The sequence below is a fragment of the Nesoenas mayeri genome (assembly GCF_963082525.1).
Source record: "Nesoenas mayeri genome assembly, chromosome: 5".
In the NCBI taxonomy this organism is placed as follows: domain Eukaryota; kingdom Metazoa; phylum Chordata; class Aves; order Columbiformes; family Columbidae; genus Nesoenas; species Nesoenas mayeri.
Window position 1 is genome coordinate 63,305,806 of NC_137548.1, and position 21,735 is coordinate 63,327,540.

Consider the following 21,735-nt stretch of genomic DNA (forward strand, 5'->3'; position numbering starts at 1 on the left):
TTCTTCACCCAGAGGGTGCTGGACACTGAACAGGCTCCCCAGAGAGGTGTCACAGCCCCAAGCCTGACAGTGTTCAAGAAGAGACTGGACAATGACCTCACAGGATGACCATGAGCCAGCACTGTGCCCTTGTGGCCAGGAAGGCCAATGGCATCCTGGGGTGTATTAGAAGGGGGGTGGTTAGTAGATTGAGAGAGGTTCTCCTTCCCCTCTACTCTGCCCTGGTGAGACCACATCTGGAATATTGTGTCCAGTTCTGGGCCCCTCAGTTCCAGAAGGACAGAGAACTACTGGAGAGAGTCCAGCGCAGGGCAACAAAGATGATTAGAGGAGTGGAGCATCTCCTTATGAGGAAAGGCTGAGGGAGCTGGGGCTCTTTAGCTTGGAGAAGAGGAGACTGAGGGGTGATCTTATTAATGTTTACAGATATATAAAGGGTGAGTGTCAGGAGGATGGAGCCAGGCTCTTCTCAGTGACAACCAATGACAAGACAAGGGGCAGTAGGTATATACTGGAACACAGGAGGTTCCATTTAAATTTGAAAAGAAACTTCTTCTCAGTGAGGGTGACAGACACTGGAACAGGCTGCCCAGGGGGTTGTTGAACTCTGCAGACATTCAAACCCGCCTGGACACCTTCCTGTGTAACCTCATCTGGGTGTTGCTGCTCTGGCGGGGGGATTGGACTGGATGATCTTCCGAGGTTCCTTCCAATCCCTGACATTCTGTGATTATATGAACCCCGGCCCGCCACTGCGACTGTCCCCGCTACCGCGGCCGCCATGTCGGCTCCGGCCCCGCCTCCCCTGCGTCACTTCCCGTGCGGGCCGGGGCGAAGAGGAGATGGCGGCGCTGGGAGAGCCGGTGCGGCTGGAGCGAGGTGAGCGCGGCCGAGCGGCGGGCGCTCCCGGACGGTGGAGCTGCCGTTCCAGCCCAGCGGCGCTTTGCTGTGGGTCCGGCCCGAGCCCTCGGCACGGCCTTTCCCGTCGCCCCGGGCTGAGCGAGCGGCGGCCGCCGTGCCGGGGCTGCCATGGCGGCGCTGCCGCTCCGCATCGCCCGGGGCCCCGGGCCGCTGCCCTTCTCGCACACAGCGGCGTTGGGAGCGTTTTCCCTCGGGTCTGGCTGCTTCGGGTGTCGCTGGGACTCGCGTCTTCGGCTTTTCTTTTTGCTGCCCCCGGAGGTTTTTCTCGTTATTCAGTGTGCGGGTGGGTGCGCTCAGTCCCAGCCCTTGTGTGGATGTGTGTGCGGGACTCTGCCCTCAGCCCCATAACTCCTTGGTTCTACTTGTCCCCTGGGCAAACTTCGTCTTGAACCAAGCTGAATTCTTAGCTCTAAGCTCAATCTGTTAAGCTGTGTCTTAGCAATAGTAATTGTTTTTTATAGGAGTCATCTGACACATGCAGGAGTCTCACTACACTTGTTCGTCATTCTGCTTAACTCTTATCTTCTCACATTTATACTTCCATCCCGATTTTCCAGTTTATGGTCGTTATTTGCATGGTTAATACTGTGCAATGTGTGGCTAGAATTAGCAGGGAAATAGATAAAGTATAAAACCTGGTTGCTTAGTTTATTCTGTAGTACATTTGTGTCTTTTAAGCCGGGCTTTTAAGAAACAGTTGTAAACTTCATGTTGGTTCTTCAGCACTGTGCAAGGTCCACAGTAGCTCAGTGGACACAGGCTTGTACAAGGATATACATGGTTGGTTTGTTAGTGTGTGTTTAGGAAAACAGGGATCGGAAAATGGAATTTAAATGGGAAAAGAATAGTGAGAATGAGAAATCCTGGTTTTGACAAGGAAAGCGCTTCAGTGGAGTGCAGGTGGTTGGATGAACTGTTTTCCCATTGCCATTCCTGTTGGGACCACCACCTTTTCTCACCCTACTAGGTGGGGTTTTTTGTAGACATATAACACATTGTATACACCCACTTTATTGTGTTTGGTACTATCACATGTTATTATCACATAATTAAGCTTTTCGGTTTGCCTAATCTTCCTTCTCATTCCACAAGTGAAGCACTTATAACGTGTGAGAGAAAGCCTCTAAATAGCGACTTATGTAAGAACTTTGCTTCCCGCTCCGCAGCTCATCTACGCTCCCTACTCCAAATCTCGTTAATTAGGGCAGCTGCTTTGGCAGTGGATTAGTTGCTCTTGGTAGGTCTGCGGAGTTAAACCTCGGGGAGCATCCTCCTCCACCTCATTACCCTGAAAACAAACAAATCTGCAGAGTTACTCAGGAATCAGTGGAACAAAAGGTCTATTTAGTCTTCTGGCATATTGGGGTTTTTTTTAAGAAAAGAAGGAAAAGGGAGTGCACTGTAATTGACCTGCAAAAGCAAGAGCTTTATTTACAGAAATAAATAACCTCTGTGAATTGTATGGGGTTAACTGCAGATAACGTGATGAATCAGCATCAGCTTGAAAGTGAACATCACTAAATGTTGTTGGCATATAGCGTGAGAGAGAATAGTGTAGAAAAGTAGCTGATTTTAAATGATTGCCATATGCTTACCATCAGGGCAATTGAAAATTCTCCTTGTCTGTTCTCTAAGCTGTATTGCAAACACCACCATCCAAGTTCACTGGAGTACAGGGATGAAAACCAACCAAACAAACAAAAAAGACCCCACAAACATTTAACATTTTGAAGTTATTCTTATGGTTTGGTGTTGTTGTGGTGACTCTGTGTGCATCTTAGGAATGCAGACTATTGGAACATAACGTGTTGGTGCATCAGGAGTATCTGAGAGGACACAGTGTTTTTCCTCTCTGTTTTGTTCACATATATGAAGTGGTGGCATCTTGCTGGCTTTTTCTTCCACGTTCTTTTAGTTTAAATATGTCTGTTTTTCAGGACTTCAATCTAGTATCCTGTGATCACAAAAAATGGTTTGTGAAGAGCAGGCAGCCAGTCCAAAAAGGATGAAAAGGTTAAAAGAAAATAATTTTTTGAAGTATGTCTGGATTCCATTTTACAGTTAGTTTTATGGGGTTTTTTTTTTAGTCACCTACTGCTGGAGTTATTTCTACATTGCTCCTTGTTGAAATCCATCATAGAAACAATTGCATAGTGTTCATTTCAGTCTCTGGTTCTGAACAGTTGGCCGAACTGTAGTGTTAATATTGTGAGGAATACAGTTTCAGCTATAGGAATTTAGCAGGCGTTAGAAGGAAGCAAACTACATCAGCAGAGCAGCCAACAGTCTTTAGTTCTCTGCACACAGGTGTTAGAAGGTGAGTTTTGCCACCTGTTCCCAGCCAAACTAGTTCTTTTCCAGAGCAGTGTTGCTGGGAGAGACTGAATCTGCAGCTTAAGTTGTGTTTGCTTAACTTTCAGACTGGTATCATAGGGTCCTGTTAAAAGGCTAAACCAAAACAACTGTTGGATAAAAAGGGTCCTGGAACTGGGATCCATTGCCTGTATCTACCTGAGCAAGAGGTGCAGTGTGATTAAAGGAGATCTGTAGAGTGTTGAGGACTCAGCTTTCATGCTGGGTTTGTCTGCTTTGGGTTTTTACTTTACAGCAACAACTTGGTCCTTTGAGCTGAAAGCCCTTTTTTATTCAAGTGCATCTTTTGCTTTAGTTTTGTCTAAAAGGAACCCAGTGTATCCCAGTCACTTTTTGACAAGCTGACTCTGTGCTCTTAGTCTACGCTTTATGAACGGCACAGCTGGTTCCCAAACTAGCCCATTTTACCTTAAGGTATAAAATGCTGTGTAGTTAAATATTCTGGCTCTTAAGAGATCCAGGTAGTAATTATATCTAGTTGATTGATGAAATTAGAAGGTCAAAAAAGAGGAGAAATGAGCAAATGGAGTTCTGGAGTCTTGATTTTTGCAGTTACTCTTTGAATCAGTAGATTGCTGTCACCCTTTAAAATTTCTTGGAGTATCCTAATCAAAGTGCACCTTACAGCCTAATGTGGTTCATGGTTCTGGAGAAGAGAAGCTGAGTGGGGATCTTATCAATGCTTATAAATACCTGAAGGGTGGGTGTCAAGAGGAGGGACCAGACTCTTTTCAGTGGTGCCCAATGACAGGATGAGGGGCAATGGGCACAGGCTGGAGCACAGAAGGTTCCATCTGAATATGAGGAGAAACTTCTTTACTCTGGGGGTGCCAGAGCCCTGGAACAGGCTGCCCAGAGAGGTTGTGGAGTCTCCTTCTCTGAGACATTCAAACCCTCCTGGACACCTTCCTGTGTGATCTGCTCTGGTGAACCTGCGTTAGCAGGTGGGTTGGACTGGATGATCTCCAGAGGTCCCTTCCAACCCCAACCCTTCTGTGATTCTGTGATCACAGATTTGAGAACAGCTGCGTAGAACTGTACACTTTATGTGCATGAAATAGTCATTTGTCTGCAAACATCTGCAAGTATTTAAGTGATAGCTGTATTGTAATTTACATACTTACTAGACTCTTCATGAATATATGGAGTGCTACAGGATTGGAAGTGCTGCTTTTGCCATTTGTCGATCATTCTACTTCAAGCTGTTCAGTGCAAGACTTCATGAAATTCAGATAATTTGTATTGCTGTTGCTGAACACAAAGATTACTGAGAATGTTGGTGAATTTGCATCATTGAAAGACTGAAAGATTAATAAACAGTCACATCTAGAAGCTCTTCAGTTTCACCAAATATTTTGTATGTTACATAAAATACAAAATGTGTGTTAGGAAATGAAAAGCTTTAGAAACACGTTTTTAATTTTCTAGTTGTTGTACAAATATCAAATATGTGAAATGAGTGAAATGAGATCTCTGTAGGTTTGGGATTAGTAATAGCTAAAATTTAGGGGTTTGTATTTCTTTGCGTTAGATACGTGATGTTTGTAAAGCTTGAGAATGCCCCCTAAAAAATGCCAAATTCTCATGGCACATAGAAAGAAACCTTAACTGTCATCTGAAATAATTTGTGTCTTGTGGCTGTAGTGGAAACACTGGGATGTTCTTCCATGGTGGGTTTGTTTCCAGCCCATGGTGGGTGACCAGCCCATGAGGTAAAGTCGTGCCCTGCTTAATTCCCTGCACCGTCTGATCTTGGTGTGGTGGTTGCTAAGACGTGTCTGACTGGTAATTCGCAGAAGTGGACAGAACATCACCGTGGTTGTCTCTTGCCAGGAAACTTCACCTTAATGTCAGAACATTCACCCCACTGTCTTTTCATCCTGTTACATAAATTCTCTCTTGGCCTTTAGGAGAAGCTCGTGGCTGCTGCACGTCTTCTGTGCTGACGTGATGCCTTTGACTAGACGTGTGTTCACAAGACAAATGATTGCCTAAAGGTTAATTACAGAAGAAAGGAAGTAATGCATTTGGGATATAGCAGTGTCCCGGACTTCATCCTTTTCTAAAATAATCTCTGCCTTATTTATATAGTAGATTAATCACTGCTTCTTTGTGATAATGAAGGTAATCCTTTCTATCTGCTTTTCTGGGAGACTGTTCTACTTCTGTTCAAGCACTTGCGTGATTCCGAATCATCACTAATGTAACACTTTGGAAATACAAGGCAGGGAGATGAATGTATTCGACTCTTGTAGAGCTGCTGGGAGCACATCACATAGTTTGATGCCCGTCTCCAGTCATACTGGTCTGGAATCCAATCCTTCCCAATGAGTTTGGTTTCACAAAGCAGCACCCGTGTTTATGAGAATATGGACAATGTGAATTCTTAAGAGCAAATTTCTAGGGACTGGAACAAGGAGGTTTAGGGTTGAGGATTCCAGACTATGCAGATATTCTTTCTCAACTGAGAATACCAAAAAGTATTTTGGTTGTTCTTCTGAGCACTTTGGGGAAAAAAAGTAGGCCAGGTAGTTCTTAGCCCTGTTGTAGGGAAAGCATTGAGTTTATTCTTGTTGAACTAATTTTTTCGAATATACAACAAATGTTAGCATATTTCACAATATTCTAGTTAGTTTTGACAAAATGTGATCTGTGAAGTTATGCATATGAAATTATGAAGTGTTGATAGTGTATATATCGATGAAATATTTCTGCCTAATTTAAACTTCAAGGAAAGCTCAGATTGTCTTTAAAATATACATATGGTGGTGATATCTCCCTATATGTTACAGGGTTGGATTGGTGTCGTTGACTTAAAAATAGTGGGTAAATATGGTATTTATTGTAACATTTTGTAGATAGATAGTTTTATGAGAAAGCAAACTAATAGATATTTTTAAGGTGTATACAAGTGCACACACAAACACAGACTGCTCCATTAATTTAAAACACAACAAACAAACACAACAACGACAAACTTGAATTTCCTCAGGCATTCCTCATTACTAGTGTTTTTTTTTTCTTTAGATATCTGCAGAGCAATTGAGTTGCTGGAAAAATTACAGAGAAGTGGAGAAGTGCCACCACAAAAGCTACAGGCTTTGCAAAGGGTCCTTCAAAGTGAATTCTGTAATGCTGTAAGGGAGGTAAGTTACCTTGAGTTACAAAACAGTGTGTTTTACTTTTTCTTCTTTGTGTTCCATGCAATAATCTGATTTTGTTCTTTCTAAAAGCTGAATTTGACTTACAGAGCTTTTAAGAGTTTAAAATAAGATAATTTTGGATGTCTTAGGTGCATTAAATAATTGGTCAGGAGCAAATAACTTTGTAGAAGTTATTTGGGGAGTCTGTCCTTCCTGGCAGCTAACAGGCTGTTACCCTTGTGGAATGTAAGAATGGACAAAGTGCAATTTGCCTTTTTCTTTTAAGCCAAATCCACATCACCTTGAGGTGGAGCCTTGCTTCACCTCGTCTTTATTCAAGATACTTTTGGAGGTTTTTATGTGATTAACTATGCCTTGCTATCGGTGCTACCACTGATGAGAACACCTGGAATGATTTAAAAGATCCATTTGTAGACACAAGTGTTATCTTAATGTCTTCATCCTATGGAGGACAGTGTGTTTATCGCTTAGCAAATCCAAATGATTGGCTGGTAGATGTGAGGGTGTGGGTTACCCCTCAGTGTAAGCACCTCCTTAGCATTAGTTTTCTTACTGCCTCTGTGTTTTCAATATGTTTGTTTTCTTAACTTATTCAGTCAGTTGTGTCAGTTGAAGGAAAACTTGGCGTTTCACAGGGAGGGATGGATTTGGGAGGGCTTTGAAGAGCTGTCCTGAGGTGGGTTTGCATGCATCCTTGTTGAAGGGTTCCAGCCTGAATCAAACAAGAGAAGATGGTCGTCCACGTCTCCGGTCAGGTGTGTTAGACGAGCAGTAAACTCCTACATTTGTGGTAAGGTCTGAATACTGTGGAAGATGTAGGTTGAGATCTAGGTACAGATGGATTAACTGAGCAATAAATATGCCCAGAGAGTTGTTTCTCCATAGTACAGTAGATTGCCATTTGACACCTTGTAGTGAATCAGGGGGTAACTTCTTACTAGAGGTGTGTACTTTTTAATTTACACATTTTTGAGTTGTACCTGATATTTTGCTTTATTACCTAAACATAAAAATATCTGTTTTTCCCATACTTAAACTGTTCTGTCTCTAAAGGTCTATGAACATGTATACGAAACTGTGGATATCAGCAGTAGCCCAGAAGTTAGAGCTAATGCAACAGCAAAGGTAAAAGCCAAATTAAACTTGTGTAAAATACAGTAATTTATTACTTTAGAAGCAGAAGAAGGTTATTTAAAATTCGGAAGGATATTATCTAGATGTCTGATAAAGTGGGTAAGTTTAACAGGTTATTAAAGGGTATAATAAGATACTTGTTATTTTTAAGTTTCTTCCGTTTTAATTTTATTCTTGGAGTTCTAATTTTTTCATGCTAATGTTGGTGTCTGGGGAATTAATCTCATTTGTCTGAATATTTAAGTACTTTGAGATAAAAATGCTTATTCACTGTGTCTAGGTAAGGGCTCTATATTTAATTTCTTATCAATAGGAAAATCTTGTTTCTTACAGGCCACTGTAGCTGCGTTTGCTGCCAGCGAAGGTCATTCCCACCCCCGAGTGGTTGAACTACCCAAAACCGAAGAAGGTCTTGGATTCAACATTATGGGAGGCAAAGAACAAAATTCTCCAATCTATATCTCACGAATTATCCCTGGCGGTATAGCTGACAGACATGGAGGCCTGAAACGTGGAGATCAGCTGCTTTCTGTCAATGGAGTGGTAGGAACTGCTTTTCACTTTCTGTAGCAGTAACTACATGTTTCCACTTGGGGGCATATGGAGAACATCTTATACATGGCACAAGCTCCATATCTTTTAGTCTTGGCAAAATAGCTTCTTTTTGTCCTTGCAAGAACAACTTGCTCAGGTTTCTGTGGAGTTGTGTGCATTGAGGATTTTAGGATTATGCTTTGGTTATCTGTCTCAACTGGGAACTGAACTATTTATGTCAGTGTTTCAGATTCTGAGGGGCTGTATAAATGTAGTCAAAGTTTTGTTTTGTGGAATAGTAACTGCCGTTATGGCTCTTTCTACCACATTTCACGATGCAGATTTTAATTAATACAGTTTTCTGCACCTTCTACTTCTAAGGTAAGTAGTAAATTGTGCTGTGCTGCATTAGACTGACCAGATTCTCATTATCCCAATAAAAATGCCAGTGCATAGTGAAAACTGTAATAAGGTGGAACTACAAGATAGTGTTGTCTTCACTTGTGTGGTATTTTTTCTTCCACCTAAGTGTACCAAGCTTCAAAAACAGAGGTTTTCTAGTATATTTTCAGTAGTATATGTATAAAGTGCTGTTGTGGATATTTATTTTTAATAAGTATCCTCTTCTGAAGAGTTACAATACAAAAAGCAAAACACAGGGTGACTGGAAAGAGGAGACTGTGGCCAGGCTGTGACTTAAGGCAGCTGCTAGTCAAATGCATATAAATATCTCTCAGACCCTTGATTTTATTTACAGGGTAGCTGTATGCTAGTTTAAAATCAATGTTTTCATCATTACATCTGCAAACAGGATTTTATTTTAAGACTGAGGGTCAAATTAAGTCTTGTGCTTTTTAACCCAAGTGGGTTTTTATGCCATATGAAAGGAACAGAGACTTACTGGGTGTCTGTACACTGGGATATCCCTGCTAGTACAGATCTCTGACATACTTGGCTCCCGAGTATTACCTGGGAGTCCAGCTGTCCATTTCAAGAGACACAGGAGAAATCATGGCCATAGGGACATGATTGTCCTTGGCCTTACCTTCCCGGTGCTTTGAAGGAACAGTAGAAGGACTGTCTTCAGACAAGGCCTTTCTTGCCCCATTCCACCCAAAAGTCAACCTAATCATCAGACTCTTGGTACAGCTAATAATGTGTGTGTGTGTGTGTGCATGCATGTGTATAAATTATATTTAGCCATTGTAAGAATACAGTGAGTGTGTAAAATACCGTTGAGAATGTTGATATGGTCTCAGAATGATCATCTGATGTTTACAGATGGAATCCTATCATATTAATACATGACAGGCATTTTCTTGTAATTTCTAATGTAGTACTTAAATCCACAGCCAAGATTGCAGTGAGTGTGCCTTAAAACAAGTTTAATTTTTTTTAATTTAGAAGATTTTGAGTATACTCCAGAATTTTAGGTGTTTTGATATAATTAAACATAGAACTTTACAAACCTCGTATTAGTAGTTCTTAAACAGAACAGCCTGCGCATCCACTTGAAAAACAAACATAAAAACATTCAAATGTATGTGTTGTCTTAAGTCTGATAGAAGAGAAGTAACTTGGGTGTTTTTAACTGTTGTGTTTCTTTCTGTAAGTAACTTTATAGTAATGGGGAAACCCTCCAATCAACAGGTACCTCACCTGCCTTCTAGCTTCTAATAGCACCAGTGGGAGGTAGGCTTGGGGCAGTCCCATCGTTGTGTCTAGTAAGTTTGGGAGAAATAAGTTTTGCTGATAAAATGTGTGCTGTCCAGGAATGCGAGTTTGGATGCAATTGTTGAGAACCGTTGCTTAAAATTTGTGATAAGATGAATCTAATGTAACCCTAATAAATTCTAAGGGTTGCTTTAGGAAAGTACTTTGATTCTGTTCTTACTGAGGTGGATCAGGCTGTTCTTCATCAGTTTAGAGGAAAGTACCTTGACTATCTTATATTTACGGAGAGATGTGGAGCACTGAGATAAACATGTTGCATGTTAACTGTGCTGTTGCAGGTGCCCAGTGTGCATTTTTTTTGCCTTGTCATCACACAAGATAACATCAAGAAAGCAGCTACCTTGCAGTTGTTTGTGGCAACTTATTAGGCAAATTGAGGGTGACTACTGAACTTAAAATACATTCCAAAAGGAGAAAACCAATCTTGAATTTTAAATAAGTGTCTTCCTGAGATCAGGTGTAATTTCATAATTGCCTGATTTTATCCTTATTTCACTTACTGTATGTAAATACAGAGCTTAATTTTTTAGCATAGACCTAACCAAAAGTTTTGCACTCCTCTTTTGTTAATACAATTTAGTATATTTGTCATCGCCTCTTACTGATTTGCTGACAAATGAATCGTGAACTTGGGTGACATCCTTGTGCAGTCTTCGAACTAGAGCTTTTCAATATTTGATTATATAGAAGTTGTGCAAAAAATGAAAAATACTTGTTTTCGGTGTGTGTCTTTACTAATACCGTACTTAATGGCTTATGCTTTGCAGAGCGTCGAAGGTGAACACCACGAAAAAGCAGTGGAACTGCTGAAGGCAGCACAAGGAAAGGTGAAATTAGTTGTGCGATACACGCCAAAGGTCCTGGAAGAAATGGAGTCAAGATTTGAAAAAATGAGATCGGCAAAACGCAGGCAGCAAAATTAACACTGTATGCAATAACTTAAAGAGAAAATATATTCCATTTACATTTTATAGTTTGCTTTGTGACTCAGTTGATCCAATGCCTGGGCTAAGAGAGACCGTGTCCTTTATGTAGAATCGCAGAGTGGTTGAGGTTGGAGGAACTTCTGGAGCTCATCCAGCCCAACCTCCTGCTCAGAGAAGGGGCAGCTGGAGCAGGTTGCTCAGGATGGTGACAAGCTGGGGTTTTGAGCATCTCCAAGGATGGAGACTCCAGAAGATCCCTGGGCAACCTGTTCCAGTGTTTTGATCTCCCTCACGCTGTGAAGGTCCGTTCTTAGTTTAAATGGAGCTTCCTGTGTTTCCATTTGTGCCCGTTGCCTCCTGTCCAGTCACTGGATGCTACTGAGAAGAGTCTGGCTCTTTTTTAACTCTTCCTTATCAATCATTTACACACATTGGTAAGATCACCCTTGAGCTTTCTCTTCTCCAGACTAGACAATCCCAGTTCTCTCAGCTTCTCCTTGTCTCTCAGATGCTCCAATCACTTAATCACCTTTGTGGCCCCTCGCTGGAATCACTCTTGGATGTCCTTTGTCCATATTGAACTGGGGAGCCCAAAACTGGACCCAGCATGTGATTTGTGCCTCACCAGGGCTGAGCAGAGGGGAAGAATCACCTCCCTCGACTTGGCAACGCTCTTCCTAACGCAGAGGGTGTGTGGTGGCTCATGGTCAGCTTGGTGGCCTTCTCTGGAGCTGGTCATCCCCCAGCCTGTGCTGCTGCATGGGATTATTCCTCCCCAGGTGTAGGACTTCGCCTGAGGTTCTCGTTTGCCTGTTTCTCCAGCCTGCTGAGGTCCCTTTGAACGGGTCCCCAAGAGCGTGCTGTGTCCCGCCACCCACGTTAATGACAATGTGAAATAACGTGGACCCCAGGACAAACGCTGGGGTGCACCAGTAGTGACCACAGGACTCTGTGCCGCTGATCACAACAGCCCTCGGCGGTTCTGCCGTTTGTAGAATGTTTTCAGTCTCCATGTATTTCACAGAATGTGTACTTCTAAAGTGGCCTAAGATACCCTCAAAAACCTACGTGTTGATATTTCTATTGATATTTTCTTTTTAGTAAGTCTCTTTCATGTCAGATCTTTAAGCATGAAAGTGAATTTACAGATTTTTTTCAAAGGAATTTAATAAGACATCCTTGTACAATTGGCATCCCTTTTTTCCTGTTTTCTTTTGGCATCACTTAACATAGAATCTAGGGGTTTTTTTTCTGAATTATTTTGGAAAAAAAAAAATGTAGCAGAGTTTTGGCACTTTTCTTATGAATATGTTGTATATCAACTACAAAACCTAATCATGATCTACTGTGTAGCTGATAATGATACCAGATTTTGTAATTTTTTGGTGAGTACATTATTTTTACACTTCTGCTAAATTGTAATTCATTACTCTGGAAATTGTATTACCTCACCTGTAAATAATTTACAGTTGGTGTTCTCATATAATGATTTTGTAATAGCCGACATTTACAAATTTGCAACAACCATTCCTGTAACTTATATTATTTGATACTAATTTTAAAGCAGGTAAGGGAAAAAATGTAATTGTGTGTGCAGTCCTGGATTGACTCTCTAGATGATATTTTTATATTTAGAAACAGAAGATATATTAGTGCACTGCAAAAGAATTCCAGATGCTTCCCTGACTTTCTGCTGTTTAAAAGAAATATTCATCTTAATTGTCACACCTCTCTTGTGTTTCTTAGTATGTTCTATTGTAGTCTTACCTACAGACTGACTGTCTTAGTCTTGGAATAGTTAGCACCTAAATTATTATTACATTTATAAGAGTAAAATGTTCTGAAGCTTATATGCCAGGTTACAGTGACATGTGAACTTGTCTGGGGTTTTGTTACCGACTGCTTCCAACTTGGAGGATCCTTGTTTGTACCACAGCATCACCATTATTAAAAATATTATGTGGAATGGTGCTGTGGTGGTAATGAGGGAATCTCCAGCTGTAAGCGATTAATGTCTTATCTCAAGTGTGTGCTGTTTTGAAGACGATTTCTGGACAGAGGTCCACTTCTTGGAATCTACCAGGTTTGAGGCTGTACGTGTGTACTTTAGATTTTGGGGTATTTTTTAAATTATTTTTTATTATGTTGTTTAGAGCTTCACCTTATGTATCTAGAATTAACTTGGTTGTCTACTGGGTGTCTGTTCACTTGTATGGCAGCTATGAGTGCATCCTAATTGACTCTTAGTAATTGGATTCTTTGAAGCTTAAACAGCAAAGTGCAGTTCTTAATACGTGGCTAATCCCTGGTCTTTTCACATGGAGCAGTATGATCCATTGTGAAATAATTCAGTATGTGAAAGAAAGGCAAAGGTTAGTGATCTAAAAATGACGGCAGGAGGTTTGTGCTTTGCCTGTTGATCTGTTGGAAAAGAAGAAACATAATTGCCGCAGGCAAGTGAGAGATGTGGTTGCTTTCTGCATGTTTCTAGGCATGGTAAGCCTGCAAAGGGAAATTTGGATTTTAAAGATACTGATAGTTTGAGAATGCAGTATAAATATTTATCGGTTAGATGACATTGAGCACTGAATTGCATGGTTGATTATCTATCACAGGCCTCTTTCAAAAGGCCTCGTGTTGCTGATGCAACCGTGTTGTTGAATTGTATATTTTTATGGAACAACTAATGTTTAAAGTATTGAGACCAAAATCACTAGTTAGACCAATTGTGGATGTGTTTTAATTTAATTGTAAGATACTAGAGATTTGTTTTAGAGCTATATATAAATATCTATATTAAGGAAAGGTATGGATACAAGATAGAAATGTGCATTTTAAAACCTGTATCCCTCTTGTTACTGAACAAAGATATGTGCTTTGTTACTCTACAGAAGTATCTACTCTAGTGCAGCTAGAGCTGCTAAATGCAGTAGCATTTTCATTCTGAATTGTAGCGTTTGGATACAGTTTGTCAGCTACTACGAAATGTGGGGAGGTATATCTGGGCATATAAATTGTATGTGTAGAATTTAATAAAAGTTTTTAAATTGCAACACCAACGCAAAATCCAATAAACAGATAACTCATTAACAGTCATCTTTAATAATATGAAAATCCTGTGATACTAAGGATGGGATGGATTAAAATACGCCAAGAAACTTGGTCTGTGTTACTACTGAGCGGTGCCTGTACTGTGTTCATATGCAGTCCCTACACTTCCCATCCTTGGGTATGCAAACGGATTAAGAAGTATCATTTCTGCAGATAATAACTTCTGCACCTGTTGCTGCTGTGAGGGATCTTTGGGTTTTATCAACCGAAAAATAAAAGTTAAATTTCACGTGCGTTGTGTTTGTGCTTTTTTCCGACTTTCCATTTTGAGTCGTGTTTTCCGACTGCTGTAATTGTGTGTTTGTCATCTCCAGGGCATCACATAAACACCCTGCGTCTGAAGAGAACAACTTTAGATCTGTCATTAGTTTGTTCTGATTGCTTACAGATCTTCCCTCTTCTACCCCAATATTTTGTGATATGTTGGAGAGGAAAATCCAAGAGTGCTATGAAGTATCTATAATACCTTGGACCCCCGGCATTTTTGAGACGTCCTTAGCTGCATAAATGTACAAGATGCATATCATTCTGAGTCAGATATTATCATTTAATTGTTTGAAGCAAGTATCTCAAGTAATGTGATGTTGATTTCCTGTAATTCCTTGTTTAAAGACCTTGTAAGGTTGTCAGCTCCTCAGAATAATGTGCCTGGAGTTCTGAACTGAGGTAAAGGAAGGAGAAAATGCTTAGTTCTGAATGTAAAAAGCGCTTCTTTAAATGTAGGTAGGCTGGGCTGCAAACTGAAAATATATGGAAAAATAAATGAATATGTTTATTTGATGTACAGCACTGATAACACATGAACTGGAAATAAGAACACATTCTCAATTTTATTTTAAGATCAGATTATTTCCATGATCCGGCTCATGCAGTGGCTATCTCTGTTCTGCTAAATATGGTTCAGGCTTATAAACTGAATTTCAAAATAAGGCTTATAACACTGAACCAAAGACTGAAATTAATGTAATTTTGTAACTTAAAAAACCAGTAGTTTATCTACCTTATGTTTTCCGTTGCAATTACAGGCTTAAAAACAACTGAAAAAGTTGGTGGAACGTACTTTATTTCTGATTTAATCTGTGATCTAGCAGTCAACATCCAAACAAGCTGGAAAAGTATTTTGTCCAAGCTAATATCCCACCTTAAACATGTGTGGACTGAGCAGAACCAAACTTAAACGAAATAAACGAAGTTTTACTGGAAAATCATTTTCCTGTCTTCTGATGGTTTCTTCAGGAGGCTGATGCTGTATGCAAAAGTTTTCATCTTAATTTAAATGGTAATTTGGAAAAGTAAAATTTCCGTCTATCTGCGGCTGCTGACATATTGACATAAACTGATGAAATTTGGAACTTCTGTCGCCCTCTTGTTCTTGATTACAGGTATTTGCTAGTGCTGGTAATTGCTGATTTTTGACCGTGTACGGAGCCGTTTCAGTCTGGTAAGTGAACAAATGGGTGGGTTTTGTGTCAGGTTTTTTGAGTCTGTTTCCATTGATGTATGTGTGTGAACTCAAAAAGCAAAGTGCTCAGTCAAAGGAATTGCATTGGCGTGAGGAAAGGGTGACACCAGGGCGGGTAGATGAACAGATTGGAATTTTGGAAGCCCCAGAAACGCAATAGTCTGGGTTTCTGTGATCTTTTGCCTCAGAAAATCCTGCTCAGAAGCTGTTTTTTGAGAAAATCGTGGGTTGCAGAGCTTACTTTTATAGGGGCGGTGTCCTCGGCCTAGAGGGCCTAAAGCCACGTGTGCCTTGGGATAAAACTCATCACTAGTTCTAATTGTTTAAAAAAAGTAACCAGGGAAAGCTTTAAAGATAAAATTAGCATTGAATTGAAGGTTTTGATGTACTACTGTTTCTTGTTTCAGAGACCCATCTTAGGCATAGAGTGAGAAAATCACAAAAAGTGGAGCAAACTCTTTGGATCCCCAGTTTTTTTGTCGCTTGTTTTGTGGAGTTTTTTGTTGGTCGGTTGGTTTGAGTTGTGGTTTTGATTTGATTTGTTTGTTTGTTTTATGTAAACAGGGTATTTTATTAGTAACAAAGGCTTAAAATATATAAAATAAAGACTTCTGCACAGACATGTGCTAATGATTTCTTCCCCACTCCTCAAAGATAAATGAATCCGCCTTGTCGCATGGTGCAAGACTGAGGAAACTGGATCTATTAATTCTAAACTGAACAATCCTCAGAGACTTTTATGAGCTTTGTATCTTTTTAGTTGTGTAGTATTGATAAATCTTGCCTATGTAGAAAGGCTTCTGCTAATTTAAAAGCTGGAGTAAGATGGATACGTCCTGCTATTGCTGGGCATTTTTGTTCAGTCTGATAAAACCTTAGGCTGAAATGATGTGTCCTGTTGAGAAATGGTGATATTTAAATAAGTTGATTTCTCCCTTTAAAGTAAATTTCTTCCCCTTCCTCCCATTTTCACCATTTTTTTTAAAGTACATTTTCCTGGCTGGTTTATTAGTTTTGATAGCAGAGAGGCAAACATGTCTAAGAGTGACTCATGTTTTTCTATGGAGTTTCTGGCTTTTTTTCCCATTATATCATCTGATTTTGGCACTCGGACATACGTTCTTCCATGGTTCTCTCTGTTTTTTCCCTAGAAAATAGGTCTGTAGAGGAGGGGGAAAAAAGCCTCACCACCACCAAAAAGAGTAATTTTCCCAAACAGTGCAAGACTTTTGTGTAATTCCAAAGGTAAGTAAAAGCACCTGTACCTGGTTCTTATCTAATCGCAGCTCAGCTTCTCTGCTCAAGCTGTTCCGTAGCATTGTCTGAACAAAATCTAATCTGCGGTGGAGCCTGGATGGCGAGCAGCAGGGAAATCAGTCATCGGGCCTTTCACCTGCTCCAGGTAGCTGGAAGTAAAAGGCAAAATTAGTGATTTATTGTATTCCTGGCATTGCAGTAGCGCCCAGAAGTCCCGGGTTTGAATCGGGATCCTATTGTGTTTTGCAGTGTACAAACACAGAACAAATCATTTGGCTCCAGAGAGCCTCAATCTATTGCTAAGAATTCGTGGAGTTTGTGGCTGGTGTTTCTGAGCTGAGCAAGATTAAACAAAACATGCAAACCTAGTCAAATCAAATTATATTTTTCTGCAGTTTGATCTGCAATTCCAACAGTGTTTTGTTTTTCCTTCGAGGAGCACAAAGTGAGAATGCCCCTTGCCATGAATTAACAGCTTGAGATGCAAATACCTACTCTGGGATTTGTATTAAAACTTGCTGGTTTTTTGGCAGGCTCATGACTGTAATTTTATTGAAGCCGAGAGCCTGCAGTAGCCATGCGATTTTATTTTCTTTGTCATCTCCATGATAAATGTGGAGTCCCTAAGAAATTGTATTTGCGTTGCTGTTTTGTGAAAGCATTAAATGTGTTTCACATGTGCTGCTGGTGTTAGACATGGGTCACGCTGCAATTGAACTATGTAGAGCCCCAGCTTCAGATGAACATGGGGATGTATTCAAATGAAATAGCAAGAGTAATTGTAATTAGGCAGAATGCAGCTGGGTAAGTAAAAAAAACAAAGGATCATGATGAGAAAGGGTTGTAGTTACTAATGTAAAATGATGGTTGAGTCTTTGAAGTTTCTGCCACCTATTAAGCGTTGCCAAATTCATTTGTCACCTGGTGCTATATATATATATATGTATATGTATATGTAAGGAACATTTAACAAAGAACTGTTGTTTTTACATAACTGAGGACCTGGCGCCTACCCTAGTAGGGGGAAGGACTGAGAGACATCAGACTATGAATTCTTAATGTAATACACAGTCTCTTCCCTGAATATATACTGATACCTGTGTACATATTGATACCTGTATTTACAATTTAATTTAGGGGGGAAGGACTGAGAGACATCAGACTATGAATTCTTAATGTAATACACAGTCTCTTCCCTGAATATATACTGATACCTGTGTACATATTGATACCTGTATTTACAATTTAATTTAGGGGGGAAGGACTGAGAGACATCAGACTATGAATTCTTAATGTAATACACAGTCTCTTCCCCAAATATATACTGATACCTGTGTACATACTGATACCTGTATTTACAAGTTAATTTAGGGGGGAAGGACCAAGAGACATCGGACCATGAATTCTTAACGTAATACACAGTCTCTTCCCCGAATATATACTGATACCTGTGTACATACTGATACCTGTATTTACAAGTTAATTTAGGGGGGAAGGACCAAGAGACATCGGACCATGAATTCTTAACGTAATACACAGTCTCTTCCCCGAATATATACTGATACCTGTGTACATACTGATACCTGTATTTACAAGTTAATTTAGGGGGGAAGGACCAAGAGACATCGGACCATGAATTCTTAACGTAATACAGTGTCTCTTCCCCGAATATATACTGATACCTGTGTACATACTGATACCTGTATTTACAAGTTAATTTAGGGGGGAAGGACCAAGAGACATCGGACCATGAATTCTTAACGTAATACAGTGTCTCTTCCCCGAATATATACTGATACCTGTGTACATATTGATACCTGTATTTACAAGTTAATTTAGGGGGGAAGGACCAAGAGACATCGGACCATGAATTCTTAATGTAATACACAGTCTCTTCCCGGAATATGTACTGGCACCTGTATACATACCGATACCTGTATTGATAAGTTAATTTAGGGGGAACTGTAGCCAAAGTACTAGGAATCCATATCTTAAATAGATTGATAAGGGGAAGGGTATTGTGTGCGTTGGGATGGTTTGTAAACTCTGAAATACCCAACCAATGAGGAACAGGGGAGGGAAATTGCGGCCGGGCTTTTGGGGAGATATAAGCAGGGGCTTTTTGCCCTATTAGGCGTGCCTACCTTTAGGTGGAACACCCAGTCTTGCAAAATGGTTATTAAAATATGCTTTGCCAAGAGGTCCTGCCTGGGCCTATTATATTTGCAAAATAATTGTTTCCTATATATATATGTATATATCCATCCCTCTCTCTCAATATCTAATACCACAAAAATATATCCAAAAAAGGCTTGGCTGCCTCCAACCAAGCCAATCCCTGTGCTGGAGGAATTCCTGCGGCTTCTAAAGGATTTATTTGCCTGGATTTTGTGCTGCGGCATACACCCCATCTGCAAATATTGAAGGCGAGGGGTGCTGCCTGGCAAAAACTGTAACGACCCGTCTCCTGCGAGTGAAAAGCAGGACTGTTCTCTGGGCAAACAATAGTTCTCTGGCGTTTGTAGCATTTTGGCTTATTTTGCAGGTGTGGTCGCTTCTGCATTAGCCTCGTGTGCAGAATAAAACTTGAACCTCTGCGTTGCAAGCCAGGCAGAAATTATGGGAAATGCCTAAGCAGGGAGCAAAAAATGACAAGGATAAAAGATTGGTGGGGAAGATAAAATAGGATAAAATAAGCCCAAAATTACTAATGTGCATTTATGTTCAAAATGTTGCAGGTAGCTCAGTAGCTGATGATCCATCTTAATTCTTAGCAGTTTGCTTCTCTTCTTCCTCTGATAATAGAGACTTTGCCAAAGTCTGAGTCAGTCGCCTTGTAACTATGAGAGCATTTCAAATGGACGATCTAAAGTCAATCCTACAGAAAATAAGGCACCCACAGATTAGTAATATTTGTACTACTCCAAAATATTAATGAAAATAAAATTTCTGTTCCACTGCAGCTTTTGAGTCAGAAACAAAGAACAATACAGAGTGTTAGAGGAATCACGTGCTCTAACGAAACCAGCCCGCTCCTGTTCATCCGCAAGGCTCCAGGTAGGTGAATAAATCAGTCTTGTGCAGTGACCTGGTCGTCTCGGAGAACACGCCAAAATAATGTATGTAGCATGTGCACAACATGATTTAAACCAATACGCTGCATGCCGGAATGTTATGGGCTTAATTAATCCTAATAGGAAATTCAACTCAAAACCCATGGGGAGTGTATCCACTTGGTCTTCATCAGAGTTATTCTGATATCTGTGACTTAAAAATATATCACTTGGTAGCCCTACACTGAAAAATCATTCATTACCAAATGATCACATTATGATTAATTGTTCCCTTATAAGTGTGCATGTATTTCTCCACATGTATTTTTTTTTTCCAGAGCATTTGGTTTATTCTGTGGTGAAGATAGGTAATGTATCAAATGGAGTTTTCTTTGATAAAGAACTTAAACAAGTTCTTACTTCTCTCTAACACAGAAGCTTTCATAATATTTTGCTAAACAGCTTAGGTTTGTGGGCATGTTCTGGGAATAATTCATCATTGAAGTTTACTCCTTTACATTACTTGGGCTCTGCTATAATTCTTCAAAATAGGGTTTAAGTGGGATTTAAAGCTACATAACCCTTAGGATGGTCCTCTGCAAAGCCAGATTTCACCCTTAAAGCACTGGTTTGTTTAGGTTTTTTGATTCATAGTGTCGTGTCTTGCCTTAAATGTTTTACTGGTCAGTGTGTTAGTGGCTTATAAAAAAGGTTAAAAACAGGCTGTCTGACTTAAAAAATAAAATGATTGGTTATTTTCCTGTGGAGGGTCTTAGAGAAAAGGGGTATCAGGGCGGGCTGGCGAGTGTTCACCCCCAACAGATGCTGCCAGAGAACTCCTGCCTGGCTTCTCAAGTCAAGGGCTCTTCTTGCTACTTCTCAGTTGGCCACATATCATGAAATATGCCAAAATGCATAGAACACATAGCAGTGGATACGTGTGTCGCTTTTTCAGCAGTTGAGTGAGTGGATATGTCTGGGTTTGAGCTATTGGGTTTTGGTTTTGCTGGTTGTTTCCCTGTCCCGCTCTTGGTAACAGTGGCTCTGTCCTCACCAAATTACTTCTTTGTAACCCTTTTTGTGTAAAGTATTTGCTTGTCATGTATAAACCATCTGATCGTGAGCTGATTTCACTTTGGCTATCATTCGATTTGTCTTAACGTTAAAAATGTTGCACGCTACAATGTCTATAGAAAATCTTGGTTGCGCTGTGTAATAAATATTTTACATAAGAAATTTAATCTTTAAAACAAGGACCCACCCGCATTTTAGCACAAATCATTCCCATTTCTTTAAATCGAGCGAGGGTCCATTAGCTCAGCGTAACTCAGAAACTTGTTGAATTACCACAAAGTGCACACGAATCTAAGTGATGCTCAAATCTCAACCAGCATATCAGGGAGGAGGGAAGTGGTGGGATGGAGAGAAGTGTGCAGTGTCTGCCCCATCGGGATATTCTGCCAAGGGCCTGGAGTTTGGGCAGAAATCATCTGAAAGCAGGAGAAATCGGGATCCTGCTCAGGGGATGGGGCTGCCCATCACACCTCGAGGTTGGGGACAGTGGGCCGAGGGGCTGGTACTCACTGCTGCTTGCCTTATGTCTGCGTTCATACAGTGAGACAAAGATGTGCTGACATCTATTGACAGTAGGATATCATACTGCCTTTAAAAGAAGATGCACAGTATGAATTACAGCCTTTTTTTCATTATTCTATTACAACTATGTAGATGGAATACAGCTTGCCATGAATATTGGGCTAAAACCCAACCTTACATCCTAGTTATTCTGCCCTAAATTGCTTCTTCATTCCCGTATAGTTACCTGTTTTCAGCTGATCATTGGGTCAGAGTGCTAAGATAATATTAATTTGTTGTGTTATGATGCTATTACATTATAGTGGGAACTGGTCTCCCTTTTATTTACACGGGAATACACAGTACTTGGAGACTCTCTGGACTGTCCTTTCTTTTAGCTTTATTCAGCTTATTGAAGGTGTTGGAATAACCTGTCTGGTATTATTCTCCTGTACTTATAGCGTAACATGCCTTTTCTATTCAAAGCCCAG

The 21,735-nt window shown here is 40.3% G+C and overlaps 1 protein-coding gene across 1 annotated transcript; it reads left to right on the plus strand.

The window, feature by feature from the left end:
* The first annotated feature begins 826 nt into the window (after positions 1-826).
* On the plus strand, positions 827-14,120 carry LIN7C (lin-7 homolog C, crumbs cell polarity complex component). Its single transcript, XM_080346183.1, has 5 exons — positions 827-879; positions 6,322-6,440; positions 7,512-7,583; positions 7,926-8,135; positions 10,628-14,120. Exons 1-5 carry the CDS (start codon positions 843-845, stop codon positions 10,781-10,783), a joined length of 594 nt encoding a protein of 197 aa, XP_080202309.1. The 5' UTR covers positions 827-842; the 3' UTR covers positions 10,784-14,120.
* The last annotated feature ends 7,615 nt before the right edge of the window (positions 14,121-21,735 follow it).